Source organism: Arachis ipaensis, chromosome B6 (genome assembly GCF_059453495.1).
Source record: "Arachis ipaensis isolate K30076 ecotype BB chromosome B6, ASM5945349v1, whole genome shotgun sequence".
NCBI lineage: Eukaryota > Viridiplantae > Streptophyta > Magnoliopsida > Fabales > Fabaceae > Arachis > Arachis ipaensis.
Window position 1 is genome coordinate 20,821,236 of NC_142441.1, and position 15,585 is coordinate 20,836,820.

The 15,585-nt window shown below is 34.2% G+C and overlaps 1 protein-coding gene across 1 annotated transcript; it reads left to right on the plus strand.

Annotated features, from left to right (window-relative positions):
- The first annotated feature begins 8,911 nt into the window (after positions 1-8,911).
- ROPGAP3 (Rho GTPase activating protein with PAK-box/P21-Rho-binding domain-containing protein) lies at positions 8,912-11,343 on the plus strand. Its single transcript, XM_016350305.3, has 5 exons — positions 8,912-9,640; positions 9,739-9,859; positions 9,941-10,060; positions 10,252-10,482; positions 10,593-11,343. Exons 1-5 carry the CDS (start codon positions 9,195-9,197, stop codon positions 11,109-11,111), a joined length of 1,437 nt encoding a protein of 478 aa, XP_016205791.1. The 5' UTR covers positions 8,912-9,194; the 3' UTR covers positions 11,112-11,343.
- The last annotated feature ends 4,242 nt before the right edge of the window (positions 11,344-15,585 follow it).

Below are 15,585 nucleotides of genomic sequence, written 5' to 3' on the forward strand. Positions count from 1 at the left end.
TTATCCTTTATTACCATTCGATGCTGTGATCTGTATGTTAAGTATTTTCAGGCTTTATAGGACAGGAATGGCTTAGAGGACAGAAAGGAAACATGCAAAAGTGGAAGAAACGCGCAAAATGAAGTTTTGAAGAAAATGGTAGCGACGCGCGCGCATGGATGACGCGGACGCGTGCCTAGCGTAGAGCACGAGCGACACGTACGCGTGACTGACGCATACGCGTGACAAGAAAAATCTCCAAATGACACGCACGCGTGACCTACGCGTACGCGTGACAAACGCCACATGCAGAAAGTTGCAGAAGTCGCCCCAGTGATTTATGGGCTCCTTCTCGGCCCAAATCCAAGCCTAGAAACACAGAATAGAGGCTGGAGAATGAGGGAATCAAATCATTGATCAATCATTCATTCATTATGGACAATTTTTAGGTTTTAGATGTAATTTTCTAGAGAGAGAGGTTCTCTCCTCTCTCTAGGTTTTAGGATTAGGATTTCTCTTAGTTTTAGGATTGTTTCTCCTCAATTCCAGATTCAATGTTCCTTTAATTTAATTTCTCTTCTACTTTTATTCATTCTATTACTTTAATTTATTTACTTTTCCAATATTGGTTTATGAACTCCATGTTAGAATTGATTTTCTTATTTAATACAAATTGAGGTATTTCAGAATTATGATTGCTTTCTTCTATTTATGTTATTGATGCTTCCAATTTAATTTAGATTTTTTCTCCTTGCTTTGGTTGAGTAATTGGTGACACTTGAGTTATCAAACTCAGTTGTTGATTGAAAATTGGAATTTGCTGATTGATTTCGATCCCTCTAAAGCTAGTCTTTCCATAGGAGTTGACTAGGACTTGAGGAATCCCATTGATTGGTCAACTTGACTTTCCTTTGTTTAGTAAGGGTTAACTAAGTGGGAGAAATAAAAAATTCTCATTACACTTGATAAGGATGACTAGGATGGGATTTCCAGTTCTTATACCCTGTAATGGTTTTCATGATTATTAATTTACTTTATTGCTAATTTATTTTCCTGTTCCTTTCAAAAACCCAAAAATATACCTTTTTCCATAACCAATAATAAATCATACTTCCCTGCAATTCCTTGAGAGACGACCTGAGGTTTAAATACTTCGGTTATCAATTTTATTGGGTTTGCTTTAGTGACAACCAAAATTTTTGTACGAAGAGATTCTCTGTTGGTTTAGAAACTATACTTACAACGAGCTTTTATTTGCGAATTTCTAGACCACACAAAAGTCCTCTCGTCAGATATTTGGTGAAAGAAAGTTTAGGATGCTTAGTGAGTTTTTATTACAATGCGTTGTATTTATTTGGCACTTTTACCGTACTGGGAACCCATGAGTCAGGGGTTCTCATTCCGTATATATCTCTTGTTTTTAAGATACAGGTCCAGGTACTTAGAAGTGAGCTGTGGTTCATCTGAGAGATGGCGGAGATCTTTATATTTTCTACTTTATATTTTGCTTAGAATCTCTCCACCTTTATTTTGAAAAGCTTATATTATATATTGAACTCTTTTGAACTTGCCTATAGAGGCTCTTATGTTTCTTTTGGGAGAGATTAGGAGATTCTGTTGTCAACTACTTTTATACTGTACCCTAACCGGCCTAAACTTCGCGGGTCGCGACTAGTGGGTATTTACCTATATTATATATCTATATACTGTCTTTGTCTTAATCTCCTTTATACCTTTATCTATATATCGTTTTCGACTTCACGCTTTATCTTTTGTTGTCGATGTGTGAGTGTTATGTCCTCGCTATTTTATTTTTACTCTTTTCAGGCTTTTCGATTAATACTCCTTTCAATTATACTTATAATTATATATTAAAAATCCAACTGAGAGTCATACTATCGTAATATCATTGACTTATGACTCGAGCATAAGGATTTGAATATTAGGGTGTTACAATGAGTGTGTGGACGAGTCAGATCCCATTCTCCTACAAGTCAACCAGGACAAGTAGCTGAGTCAAAGAAGATGAGGCGTTCTGGCGGGCGAGGGTTTCACGTGCTTAATAGAGAATTGGCGGTGGCGACAGCGGCAGTGTATGAGGTTGTAGTTGGAGGAGGAGTTGTCCTTGAAGGCCTTATCCACGGAAGTTGTGATGACGGAGGATTCAGTTTGGGGGAGGAAGGCGGCGGAAGAGGGGTGGTGACGATGACAACGGCGGCGGAGATGGGGGGAACTAACCGAACTTGAGAGCCTCTTTACCGTAGAGATTGTAGATCTGACGCTTCTAAGGGTCACTGAGAATTTTTAGAGAGAGAGAGGGAGAGAGAGAGAGAGAGAGAGAGAGAGAGAGAGAGAGAATTATGATAATAGTGGTGGAGAGAAGAGTAATTTAAGATCTTTAGGGTTGCGTTTGTTTCTGAGAACAGGACAGGAGAAGACACTGATGGACAGAGACCCAAAATTTTGTGTTCTTGTATTCTGTTTGGTGATAAACTAGAACAAATTATGAAAATCCAATTTATTCTCATTTTTTTTCATTCAAAAAATTTGAGATGAAAAATATAATAATAAAAAATGTAATTATGAAAAATTAACAAGAATAATGAAAGAAAAAATGAAAAATAAGTTGTGTCCCTTGTTAGTGTCTCTGTGTCCTTCCTGTCAGGATGGACACAAAATACACTAATTCAGTGTTTCTAGACACATTGTCTCTGTCCATGTCTCCTTTGTCAAATACGATTTTGTGTCTCTGTGTCCCTGTTCCAGTATCCTGTCTCTATAAACAAATGTAGCCTAGGTAATTTTTTAGTATTTAGATAATTTTTTATACGGGATCCAAGTTTTATAGATACAATTATAATTTTTTTTAATAAATAAATTTATCAACGTTTAAAATTTTCATAGGTAAAAATGATAATTTATTCTTAGAATATATGTTCTAGATAAAGCTACATGTTAGAAAGATTAGGGCTGACAACGGGCGGGTAGGGGCGGGTTTTCGCTCTACCCGACCCCGCTCCACCGTACAACAACCCGCATAGAACCCGCCCCACTTCTATCCGCGGGTAGTAAAACATTGAACTCTAACCCGTCCCTGGGGGTACCCGCTCCGCCCCTACCCGCCCCTATAATTATTAAAATCTAATAAATAAAATTAAATTTCAAAATTTATATAACCATCATCACATACATAATATAAATTAAAGTAAAAATTTAAATATGATACAATATTATTAATCATTTACTAATTATTTTACATATATTATACATATTATATATTAAAATTATATATATTATATATATAGCGGAGCGGGTAGAGGCGGATATTACCTAAATCCGACCCTGTCCCATCCCTCCCAAAAACCCGCTCCGCTAAAAATTTGCCTCGGTGTGGGGCGGGTAATTACCCTCTCCAAACGGATAGGAGCGGGGTGGGTACCCGTGAATTCAAATACTATTGCCATCCCTAAGAAAGATTGCAAAAGGTCGTAACGAATTGATATATATTCTACATGGAAGGGAAAAAAAAAAGAAAGAGAGAGAAAGCAGCTATGTTGAGTTGGATATAGCAAGGTATTTGCACACACGTCTTGTGAATTGTGATATTCAATACCTTAGAGCTCACACTTTATGTTCGTTAAGAAGTTCTATTCCCGTTGGTATAGTGGTTTAGTTAAATCAGGTAGGCACGTCACCTTCACCTCTATATTTTCCTCATTCATTCTCATCACTCCCCATAGAGATGGATATATATAGAACTTTGAAGAACGCGCGTCATGGAGTAGCTTAAAAGTAACTCATATAGCCAAATACTAGTAATATGTGCATGAAATTAGTAGTGGACATTGTTCAATGTTTTGAAGGCAACCACATGATAATGATTTAATAAATGGTGGGTGGTTGGTGTGTTAGGAAAGTGGATGACGATCCAACATAATTAATCAATCACCAATCATTCGAAGGGAATGTCTGAAGAGCCAGGCAACCTCCCACTGCATTAACTGATTTTTCTCCATATATATGTAGCCTATAATTGAATAGCATAATTTTAATGAAGTGAAGAGGTGGAGTCAAATCTGTATAATCATATAGTCATAACTCACGAGTATATGCTGCCAAATAATGCTCATATAGTTTGTACAAAAAGATTCGCTTTATTTAGACATAGAAAATAGAAACTAGTAGAAAGAGAGGAGTACAAAATATTTTGTGTTTATATAGGATAAAATTAAGACTTATATCTTTTTCATTTTATGTCCATTACACTATATATATATATATATATTCGTTATAAAACAAGTTACCACATAATCTATTCTTTTGCCCCCACAAATATTCTAGATTGCTTTTCCCATAGTAAACGCCACACACTTTGTGTCAAACTGTCAACGCAGTGTGCATATAGTATGCAACACCTATCTACCAACTTATTAGTTGTAATTACTTGAAACATCGTCATACTTCATTCAGTTCATTGTGAATGTGACTATTTCTTTACCTTGGTAGTTCAAAACTTGGGAATGGTTGTTTTGTAGCTTTCTAATCCTTGTATTCTTTATCTCTCTTTCACATTTAATATTCTTTTTACGGTAATACTAAAAAAATAATTACTTAAAATTATTTTAATTAACTTAACATCCATCATTTTATATACATATATAACATTTATAATTACACATTTATTATATATAATATTATTCAATCTTTTGACAATAATTAAAAAATATAAAATAAAAAAAATGTTAGACCTTTTTATTATCTCTTAAATGTTTTTATGCCCACATACGTAAGGTTGTGTTTATTTATAAACACAGGACACTGAGACATATAGATACAAAAATACAAAATCATGATTGTCAGATGAGATATAAATAGAAATATTGAATTAGTGTATTTTATGTCCATCCTGACAGAAAAGAGACAAAAACGCAACTTATTTCTTTATTATTCTTATCAAATTTTCATAATCATATTTTTTATCATGATATTTTTTTTCTTAAATTTTTGTATAGAAAAAAAGGAGAGTAAATTAAACTTTTATAATTTGTTCTAGTTTATCGATCACCAAACAAAATACAAAAATTCTAATTTTTGTGTCTCTGTCCTTTGTGTCTTATTTTCAATATCTTATCTTGTTCTCATAACCAAACGCATACTAAGTAACTTCATAAAATATTTTAAGAGTAAATTATGCTTTTGGTCCCTAACGTTTTCGAAAATTTTTAAAACTATCCCTAACGTTTAAATCGATTCAATTTTTATCCTCAACGTTTAAAATCAATTTTAATTTTATTCCTACTGTTAATTTTTTGACAGTCATACTATTGATCAATCTTATTTTTTTAATCTTACTCCTATTATCATCATCATAATCAACACCAACACCGCTGCCAACATCAACACCATCACTACTACCATCATCATTGTCACTCGCCACCATCTCATCTACTTTATCCCATCATAGAATTACACCTTCCACAACCACTTCTCCCCCTTTCCCCACCACCACCACCTCATAGACTCCACCACTGCCACACATCAGATCCACCTTCAAGAAACAGTAACCTCCCACAACTCACAATTCAATCCAACCTCACCATTACTGTAACCCTTACTAACCCTTATTATATTCTTTATCCCAATCTACAATCCTCTTTCGCTTTCACCCACAACCCCTCTACTCTTAACTCCATCACCCGCAATCCTTTTCCAAACTAATCATTTCAACAACAAAAACACTACAAGCATTTTAGATTATTATTTTCAAAAAAAAAAAAAAATACACGTACACAGAGAAAGAGAGGGAGGGAGAGAGGGAAAAGACAAGGTTATGAGTGTGAGAAGAGGGTAGCTTTGTGATGGTGGTTAGGGTGGGGTGAGAAGGTTCAGATGAGGTTGGGGGTTCAGGTTGAGACTGTAACACCCTATCACCCTAAACTTTATTTCTAACCGTAAAGTAAAGGACAATAATATATCACGATAATTTTAAAGCTCAAACTATACATATATATCTAAGGTAATATTATAACTAAAAACCCAATAAAAAAATAAAGGATCAAAGACGGTTAAAACAAAGATACAAAGTGCGAAGCCTTCACACACGATAACTAAAGCGCGTTGGCACGAATAAGAACAAAACAATATATATAAAACCTTGTGAACAGTTCCAAGATACACAAGGTAGTTAAATATAAGAAAGACAAGTGATGATATATATATATATTCAAAAGGTAACTAGCCGTAATCCGCGGAGTTTTGGCTCACTAGATAAATAAGATAATTAGTCGTAGTCTGCGGAGTTTCGGCCGACTAGATAACTAAGATACAATAGAATTTTTGATAAAAATAGATACATTCTGTCTCTCAAAGTTTAAGTCTCATTGGACTTTTAGTTATAATATTACCTTAGATATATATGTATAGTTTGAATTTTAGAACTGTCGTGACACATTATTGTCTTTTACTTTACAGCTAGAGGTAAGATTTAGGATAATAGAGTGTTGCAAGCACTGTAAAAAAGAGAGAGAGAGAGAACAAGGAAGAGGAGGAAGAAGACAAGATTATGAATTTGAGAAGAGGCCTAAGTGGCTTTGTGATAGTGGAAAGAATGAGGTGAGAGTTTAAATAGAGTTGGAGCAGTAAGAGAGATAATGATGGTAATAATGAAGAAAGAAATGTGAAGACCATAATGATGAGAATTAGGTGTAGAATTGAAAAAAAAAGTTTGACTGACTATTAACGGTTAAAGAATTAATAATAGGGATAAAATTAAAATTTATCAAAAATGTTAAGAATAAAATTGAATCAAATTAAACGTTAGGTGTATTTTTAAAAACATTTAAAAATATTTAAAAAAAAACATACTTTATCCCATAAATATCCTAAATTATAGTTAAAGACGCAAATGCCACATTTTATTTTGTTGCGTGGGTAAATATTTACTCAAACTTCCAACCGTAAACAAACCATTTTGACATGGAATTAACAACTGACCATCAAGTCATCAACATACACGTGATATCTATTTTTCTTTCAAAAGGAAAAGAAAAAAAAGTTCATGTCTACAGCTAGAAAGTAAGCTTACCAAATTAAAGTACTATAATAAAACATTTCTAATTGATATAGCAACAAAAAACCCCAGCTCTTGCTTTGGTTCAGTAGTGACAATGATTCTTGCAGTTGGCCATAAATTACTGCATGCATAAGGTAGAATTTAAATTTCTAACATTATTTGCTTAAGCAGATGACTCAACTTAGCTAAGTTGGTTACTTACACTTGTAGTAATTTAGTTATAGTATAGCTAATAAACACTACTTGTCTAATAATTAATAATTAAGGTTATTTAAACATGCAATGTAACATACAGTTAATACGATGAAATTAAACACTGTTCAAGAGAAAATTAAAGTAGTAGTTTTGTTAACATTTAGTGAAGAAGAGGAAAGTCAAGGATTTGAGATGAGAAGATGATGTGGTAATAGCAAACAGTGCATGTGTATCGGTGGGGACCAAAAAGATACATAACATCTATCACGAGAATGAAGACAGGTATGTGTGATGTGTGCATGGCAAATGGCAATGAAGTCGAGCCCCCACACTTGGTACCATCCCATCCACCCTACCCTAATATTTAATTTAAAGACACCAACGCCATCTCCATGTCCTACTGGTCGGGCCACCCGCAAGATGCCAATTACTTTCACAACATTTACCTCCACAAATTCCTTACTTTAATCTCTCAAACTCTTCTTCTAAAGCCTTTCCTTTTCACCTTCCAACAAGGAACGAACAAAATAACATGTACCCATGTGATTTCACCTCACATACACGGGGATTGGAATTGGAATTGATACTACACCCTTATAGTAGCTCTAGAAAAGTAGAATATAATGAAAAGAATCCATTCTGCTTCACTTTCTACACACCTAATCATGTTCAAATAATTCACAACACTTTGTTACATTTATACTTTAAATCATTGTAATTGAAAGACAACGCAGATATACAATAATTCGTTATTCCAACTTTGATATATATGTTCCCTTCAACTTTTTCTATTGACACACCTTGTTTAAATATTTCCCCCCTATTTCAGATTTGAGGATCTTTGACGAGCGGGGCAAAGATATACAATGCATATAAAACTGGCTATGATAGTTCCAAAATGATTTATCAGACAGTGAGACACTACTGAGTGTGTGTGTGGCAGTACACACAAGTACTTAGTTATTTTTATTGCGTGTATATTTGACTACTTTTTCTCTTTGTCTGTGATGTCACGAGTCCCTTGAGTTCTTCTCTAAATTACTAGCTAGCTCACATTTTGTTGCATATATATGATTTACACAAATTCGGATATATATATATATATATATATATATATATATATATATATATATATATATATATATATATATATATATATATATATATATAATTAAAATGAACTATTAGAATTAAATTACCAAAAAATCAATATTTTTAAAATACCTAAAATTCGTCTTATAAAATTTGGAAAATTTTAATTATCAATAATTTCTGTATTTTCTCTATGATAATACATGTTACTTACTGTAATTGTGTCATGAATAGTGTAACGACCATGATAGATATAACATAATAATAATAATAATTATGAGAGAAAAATTACACTTTTAATTATATTTTTTTATATAGAAATAGAGTATAATATTTACTATTTTAACAAATTATTATTAATATTATTGTACATATTAAATATTAGAAAAAGGCAAGTTAATAAAGGCATTAGCAATAAGATTTTAGAGAATCGACAATTTTTAGTTGACTAATATAGTAAATATTTTATATTTGATCAAATTACACAAATAAATCAGTATAATTTATTCCCAATTTTTTTTAAAAAAATAACGTATATATATAATAAATCTTATATGGTTTGTAGTTTTTCCTAAGAAGTAAGGCTATAATATACATAATAGATAATAGGAAGGAGGAGGAATACTAACAAACAAAAAGAAGAGCAAGTTGTCTCCATCAGACATTACCAGCGCAACCACGAACCTTAGGAGTTTGGACTCAAAAAATTCCAATCTAAAAAAAAGCCTTCACCTTTAGTTTTGCCATCCCCACCAATTTTTAATTTTAATACTACTCTGTTTCTCTCTCTCTCTCTTACTCTGCATTGGTGATCCCTTTTAACACCGTCCCATTATTCCCTAAACTAACCATAATAATGACAAGGCTCTTTCGATCCAAATCTTGCAGACTCGTAGATTCCAAGCCTTCTCCGCCAACTCCCATCTTCCGCAATGAAGAAGAAGAAGAAGAAGAAGAAGAAGAAGAAGAAGAAGAAGAAGAAGAAGAATTGGAGAGTGATGATGAGGAGGAGAGCAGTCCTGTTTGTACGGCGTTCATGAATGGAGGAGGAGGGTCAAGTAGATGCCAATCGGAGAGCCATCAAAACCAGTTTGCAATAGTGGACATTCTGGTGGCTGCTCTCAAGAAGTCTCTGGTCACTTGCAGTGTGGACACGGAAGAAGATCATGTTTCTTCCTTGGATATTAGCTGGCCAACGGAAGTGCGTCATGTTTCTCATGTCACCTTCGATAGGTTCAATGGCTTCCTCGGTTTGCCCTCTGAGCTTGAGCCTCATGTCCCCAAGAGGGTTCCTAGTGCCAGGTTTATTGATCTCTCTTTAATTCTTATGCTTCAATTATTAGCCACATGACATCAATTTCAATTATGGTGCTTAATTGAATCATTGAATGATGATGCAGCGCAAAGGTGTTTGGTGTTTCTGCAAAGTCAATGCAGTGCTCTTATGATGAAAGAGGGAATAGTGTCCCAACCATTCTTCTGATGATGCAAAAGCGTCTTTACTCTGAAGGAGGCCTTCAAGTATGTTCCTTTAATTTCCCTCGGATTACTTAATTACTTGTTATTGTTAACATCATTTATTTAACTAACTTCATTAATTAGGCGGAAGGAATATTCCGAATCAATGCCGAGAACAGCCAAGAGAAGTTTGTTCGAGATCAGTTAAACAAAGGTCTGGTGCCACCTGGAATCGATGTTCATTGCTTATCTGGTTTGATCAAGGTATATTAGCTTAATTAATGAATCTGCTGCTGATATCTGTGATATTCATGATCGACGAATGCTAGAGAATGTTGTTGGATTAGTAAACTAAAGGAATTGGATTGATGGCAAAAGGTTATGGCCAAAAATAATAAATTCTGATGATTCTTTAGCGTTTCTCGTTATTAAATTAAAGGGAGTGTGGCTTACAGGCTTGGTTTAGAGAGCTTCCAAGTGGGGTGCTTGATTGTCTAACCCCAGAACAGGTGATGCGCTGCAATTCGGAAGAGGATTGCACTAATCTGGTGAAATTGCTTCCTCCAACAGAAGCTGCACTTCTTGACTGGGCTATCAATCTCATGGCAGATGTTGTCCACCACCAACACTTGAACAAGATGAATGCACGCAACATCGCTATGGTATTTGCCCCCAACATGACACAGGTAAGTGTTTTTTTTTTGTTGACAACTAGAGAATTAAAGAAGGAAATAACAACTACTAAAATTAATGGGCTATTGCCGAATCCAGCCTTTGACAGAATCTTGATATGCAGATGGTGGATCCTCTGACTGCATTGATCCATGCAGTGCAAGTCATGAATTTTCTCAAGACATTGATTCTCAAGACCCTTCAAGAGAGAGATAAATCTACTTCCAAAGAAGATGGTGACAGGGAGGGATCTCTTGAGCAAACTGAGGATGCTACTTGTGCCTCAACACCACCTTCAAAAAGCAAGTTCTCAAGGACTTCTACATTGGGGAGATTAGAATGGTGCATTGAGGAGAAGCTTTGGAGACCTGAGGAAGTAAATGGAAAAAGGGAGTTTGAATGTGTTATAGATGGTAGCCCCTCTTCTAGTTCTAGATATGAGAATAGTTATAGCAGTAATAGTAGATCAAGTATGTATGAGAGTGAACATTGGGTGAGATTGAGAAAAGGGGTGAGGAAGTTATGCAGGCACCCTGTGTTTCAGTTGAGCAAGCCAACAAAGAAGAGTGCTAATAATAATGCTAATCTTGGAGTTGTAAATAGTAGCAGTAACAGGGAACAACGTGGTGAGGCTTGGGCCTAAGAATAATAGCATCTGCTTGCCCTACTTTTTATGGATTTTGTTGTGTTGTGTGCATTGTGCAATGACATGACATACATCATGCATCTCAATTTGTGTGAGCTGAGATTACTGTATGTACTAATGTAATGTAACTGATGCCTGATCTCTTAGTAGAAGAGTGCAAGTTCATGACATGTTTAGAGTTTTACTTGCTGACATCAAATATATTTACTCAAAAACAAAACTTTAAGGACATATAATGACCATGTATAGATGAAAAATAAAGAGAAAATTAGAAAATATGATAACACCTTTTGTTTTGTTCTCTTTTTTTCCCCTCCTCATTTTATTATAATGGACATCTTTTGATATCTAATTAAATATGTTGTGTTCAAATAAAGCAAATACTAGTTTTCTCTATCATTTTAAAGCTAATTTCTTCAATATTACGTATCATGAATTATTAAAGGGATAAATTTTAATTCATTATTAATATAAACTTTTTTTAGGTAAACTACCAGAACTGCACCCGATTTCGAAAATAGACAAAAATAACCCTAACTTTTGATAATGACAAAAAATATCCTCAAAGTATTATAAAATATAAAAAAAAATCAAAAATATTTTTTTTAAAAAAAAGTGACAATCAACTTTTGTATTTGGCAAATCGCTTATGCATTTGATCCAAAATTTTGTAAAAATATTTAGATAATTATTTAGAAAGTATATAAAAAATAAATAAAAATCCGACCTCTAGAATTTTTTTCATTTTTTAAAAGTATTCTTGGTCAATAATAAAAAAATTATGAAAAATTTTACTGAACGTAAAATCATCAAATTTTAAGAATAAAATTACTTTTTTTAATAATGTTTATAAAAAAATTATATCAAAATCCAAATTTTAAAACACTTTTAAAGAATATATATTTAACGTGGGATATTTTTGTTGCATTTTAAAATATTTTAAAGATATTTTTATCGCTAATAAAAGTGATGTTCATTTTTATCAGCGTTATGATAATTTAGGTGTTAGTCATTTTCTCATTTTTTTTATATTATCACTTAATTATGAAATATTATATTGGTAAAGATACTTAATATAATTATTTGTTGAGTAAATTACCAATTCTGTCCTCGAATTATTAGAATGATGACAAAAATAACCTCCACTTTTATTAACGACAAAAATACACCTAAAATATTGAAAAATTACAAAAATATGTGCCCGTAAATAAAAATCTATTCCGTTAATAGAGTTGGTTGAGCTGTCAAATAGATTCCATTATACCCTTCTTCTGCTTCTCCTTCATTCTCCCTCACTCCCTCCCTCTCCAAAACCTCACAGAAAGAGCTTACGCCTCACCCTCTTCACTCTCACTCTGAATCCATGGCTGCTGCCTTCCGATCTTCTCTGTCTCGCGCTCTCACACCCCACTTTCTGCTCCTTTTTTCTTCTCCCTTATTTTCACTTTCACTTCTCCAATACACGGAACAGTTGCTCATCAACCCACGCCACTTTCTCTTTGTCTTCAATGGAAAAACCTCGTTGTCACCACTGCTACTTGCTCGCCGCCCCTCCGTTGTCATCAGACGCGAATCTCGCAGTTCCTCACCCTCTTCACTTTCACAACAGATCTCTCTATCTTTCCTCTCAGATTCTCCATCGTCGTCATTGCTTGCTCGCCGCCCCTGCATCGCAGTCAAAACCTGTCTTGCAGCACCTTACTCTCCTCTATCGCAATAAACCAGCAACGAACATTCTCTCTCTCTCTCTCCAGCTCCTCTCTTTATCATTCTTTCTCTTTGAATTTATTTTTATTAGATTATTAAAAAAAGTATAATGAGAAATTGTAAAATTGCTGATTATGGCTGATTATTAATGTGGCTGAGATGAAGAGAGTGAGGCGTAAGGTCTATTCTGGGAGATTTGGAGGAGGGAGGGAGTCACTGAGATGCTGTTTATTGTTGTTATAGTTGCTTTGGGGAGTGAGGGAGGACAGGAGGAGAGGGCAGCATCACCGCAATCGCCGTCATTGAGGAGAGAGAAAAGCAAAACAACAAGGAGAGAGAAAGAGAGAGGCGGAAAGAGAGAAGAATCGAAGGAGGAGAAGTGGATGAGCAAGATGACACTGGCAAAGAGCAAGACCATTGTCGTACTTAAGGAAGAAAAACTGTGGAAGAAGAGGCGACATCGTATTTGAGGAGAGAAATAGTAAGGAAGATGTTGTTGCAGGAGCTTCAGCTAGGAAGATGATGTTGTTGTTGCCGTTGTTGCAATTTTGGGGTGACTGGGATATGTTGTTGTTGCAGCTTGCAGCGGCTTCTGGAAAATTTGGAGGAGGGAAGAAGTGACTAAGATGCTATTTATTTTTGTTGTAGTTGCTTTGGGGAGGGAGGGAGTGAGGGAGAATAAAAGAAAAGCAGAAGAAAGGGTGTAACGAAATTCATTTGACAATTTAACTAATTCTATTAACGGAATAGATTTTCGTTTACAGTCGAATATTTTTGTAGCATTTTTCAATATTTTAGGTGTATTTTTGTTGTTAAAAATGTAGAGGTGATTTTTGTCAATATTCTAATAATTCGAGAACGAAAGTCAAATCTTAACTTCCCAAAATACTTTTAAATAGTTTCGGGAATATATGATAAGAGGTTATATTTCTTTGAGTTTTACTGACAAGTGTATGTTAAGATAGGTATAATAATCAAAATATTTTTTTTGGTAGAGATCAAAATGTTATTTGAAATATTGCGTATTCGTTAATTTAGTTCCTTAAAATAAATAGTGAATTAAATTGGTGATTTTGTGAGATAATAATGTGTCATAATCATTTTATGATATGTAACTATTTTTGTGTGATTATTCTACTTGAAGTATAATTTGTCCAGCACGAATTGAGGTATACGTCAGGGAGTGAGTGAAGAATAGAAAGTGTGGATACCTATAAAAATATTTTGATACTCAAATCAATTTTTTAGTATTATTTTGGATCAGTTTTAAAATGGAAATAAAAACATACATTTTTTTCTTTACGCAGAATGCAATTTTTTATAGATGATAACTTATTGTTGTAAACTGTTTATCAGTTACTGATCTTTAGAATAAATGATCTTAAGGGTAAATTATTAAATGACATCCTAGAATTTATGTCGTTGACAAAAATAATAATTAAAAATAGAGTAAATATCCTTTTCGATCCCTAATCATTTGTCTGATGGACTTCGCACCCCCTAACAAATATAAAAATTTAAATCAGTCCCTATCTACTTTAATATATGTACGTTCCAGTTTCTACAACCAATTCTGAGCAGGTCATTTGTTGATGTATCAGTAACTTATCCATGTGGGTTTCTCTCCTTTATAATTGAGACAAATCACCCCTTGAACCTTCGTTGAAACGCTACATTTCATAAAGAGTCTTATTCCATAAAACTCCTTCCTCTCCCTCGTCATTTATATTTGGCCCTAATTCTGAAAACCTTTCTCCTTCCCTCCAAAAGAGTGTTACATTGAGGACGTGCGAGTGTGTTGCACCACTGTGTGGGAAGACATTGATTGCATTTGGAAAGTTTCTTTGAAATGGTAAGGAATGATTTGTTCCCTTCTACTTACTTTATCTATTACTGTAGTCTAGTTGAGGAGTATGTGAGATAGTGGCCACGAAATTAGCATTGATAACTTTGTGAGTGTTATGCGTGGTGATTATGGGTGGATATGGTGAAGCACTAGCTTTGTGTGATGAATTAGGGTTGTTGCGAAGCTATAATAGTGATATTAACTTTGAAAGTTTCTACCTTTGTGTTTACTGATGAGTTAAGAATTCTTAACTGATAGACATTATAGTTATTTGCTCTTAATTAAGTTTGATGTTTAACTTTGTTACTGATTTGTGGTTAGAATTTTTGTAGATGTCTGTGTTTGTTGTCCCTGTTTTTCATCATGGTGGGAGACTCAAGAAAGATTCAAATGAAGTGTTACGGTATGTAGATGAAAAGATTGAGAAGTTTCCACCCATGGATGTTGATTTTGTCAACAAGAAGGACTTGGAAGAACTCTTTAAGGGATTAGGTTATCCAGAATACAAAGAAATTCACTGGCTTGATCCAGCAGCAAGAAACTTGGAGTTTGGGCTTTATATCCTTAAGGATAACCAGGATATTAATGACATGTGTGAAACCACCCTAAGTTGTCCAGACAAAAATGAGTTCTATATCTACTTTGAGTACCGATTAAGTCAACCAATGGAAGCTGAACTAGAGCAACAAGCAGAGCCAGAACCAGAGGAAAAGCCTGTTGTGGTCACAAATGATTCTTCATCAGATGACGAATATGAGAGTGCCGAGGATGAGGCCTACAAGCCTCTTCTTCCTGGTTATGAGAATGATAGTAGTGAGTCTGAGTCTCCAAAAAGATGTGGCAAAAAACAAAAACAAAAGCATCAGTGTCTCCATCAAGCAAGAAGAAAGTGTCACCCAAGAAAAGTGGTAAGAAATT

What these genes read in the sequence shown, in the direction of transcription:
- ROPGAP3 (XM_016350305.3), top strand. Translation starts at nt 9,195, where the DNA reads ATGACAAGGCTCTTTCGATCCAAATCTTGCAGACTCGTAGATTCCAAG. An exon ending in AAGAGGGTTCCTAGTGCCAG is followed by an intron (nt 9,641 to 9,738) that starts GTTTATTGATCT and finishes ATGATGATGCAG; the next exon opens with CGCAAAGGTGTTTGGTGTTT. An exon ending in TTGCCCCCAACATGACACAG is followed by an intron (nt 10,483 to 10,592) that starts GTAAGTGTTTTT and finishes CTTGATATGCAG; the next exon opens with ATGGTGGATCCTCTGACTGC.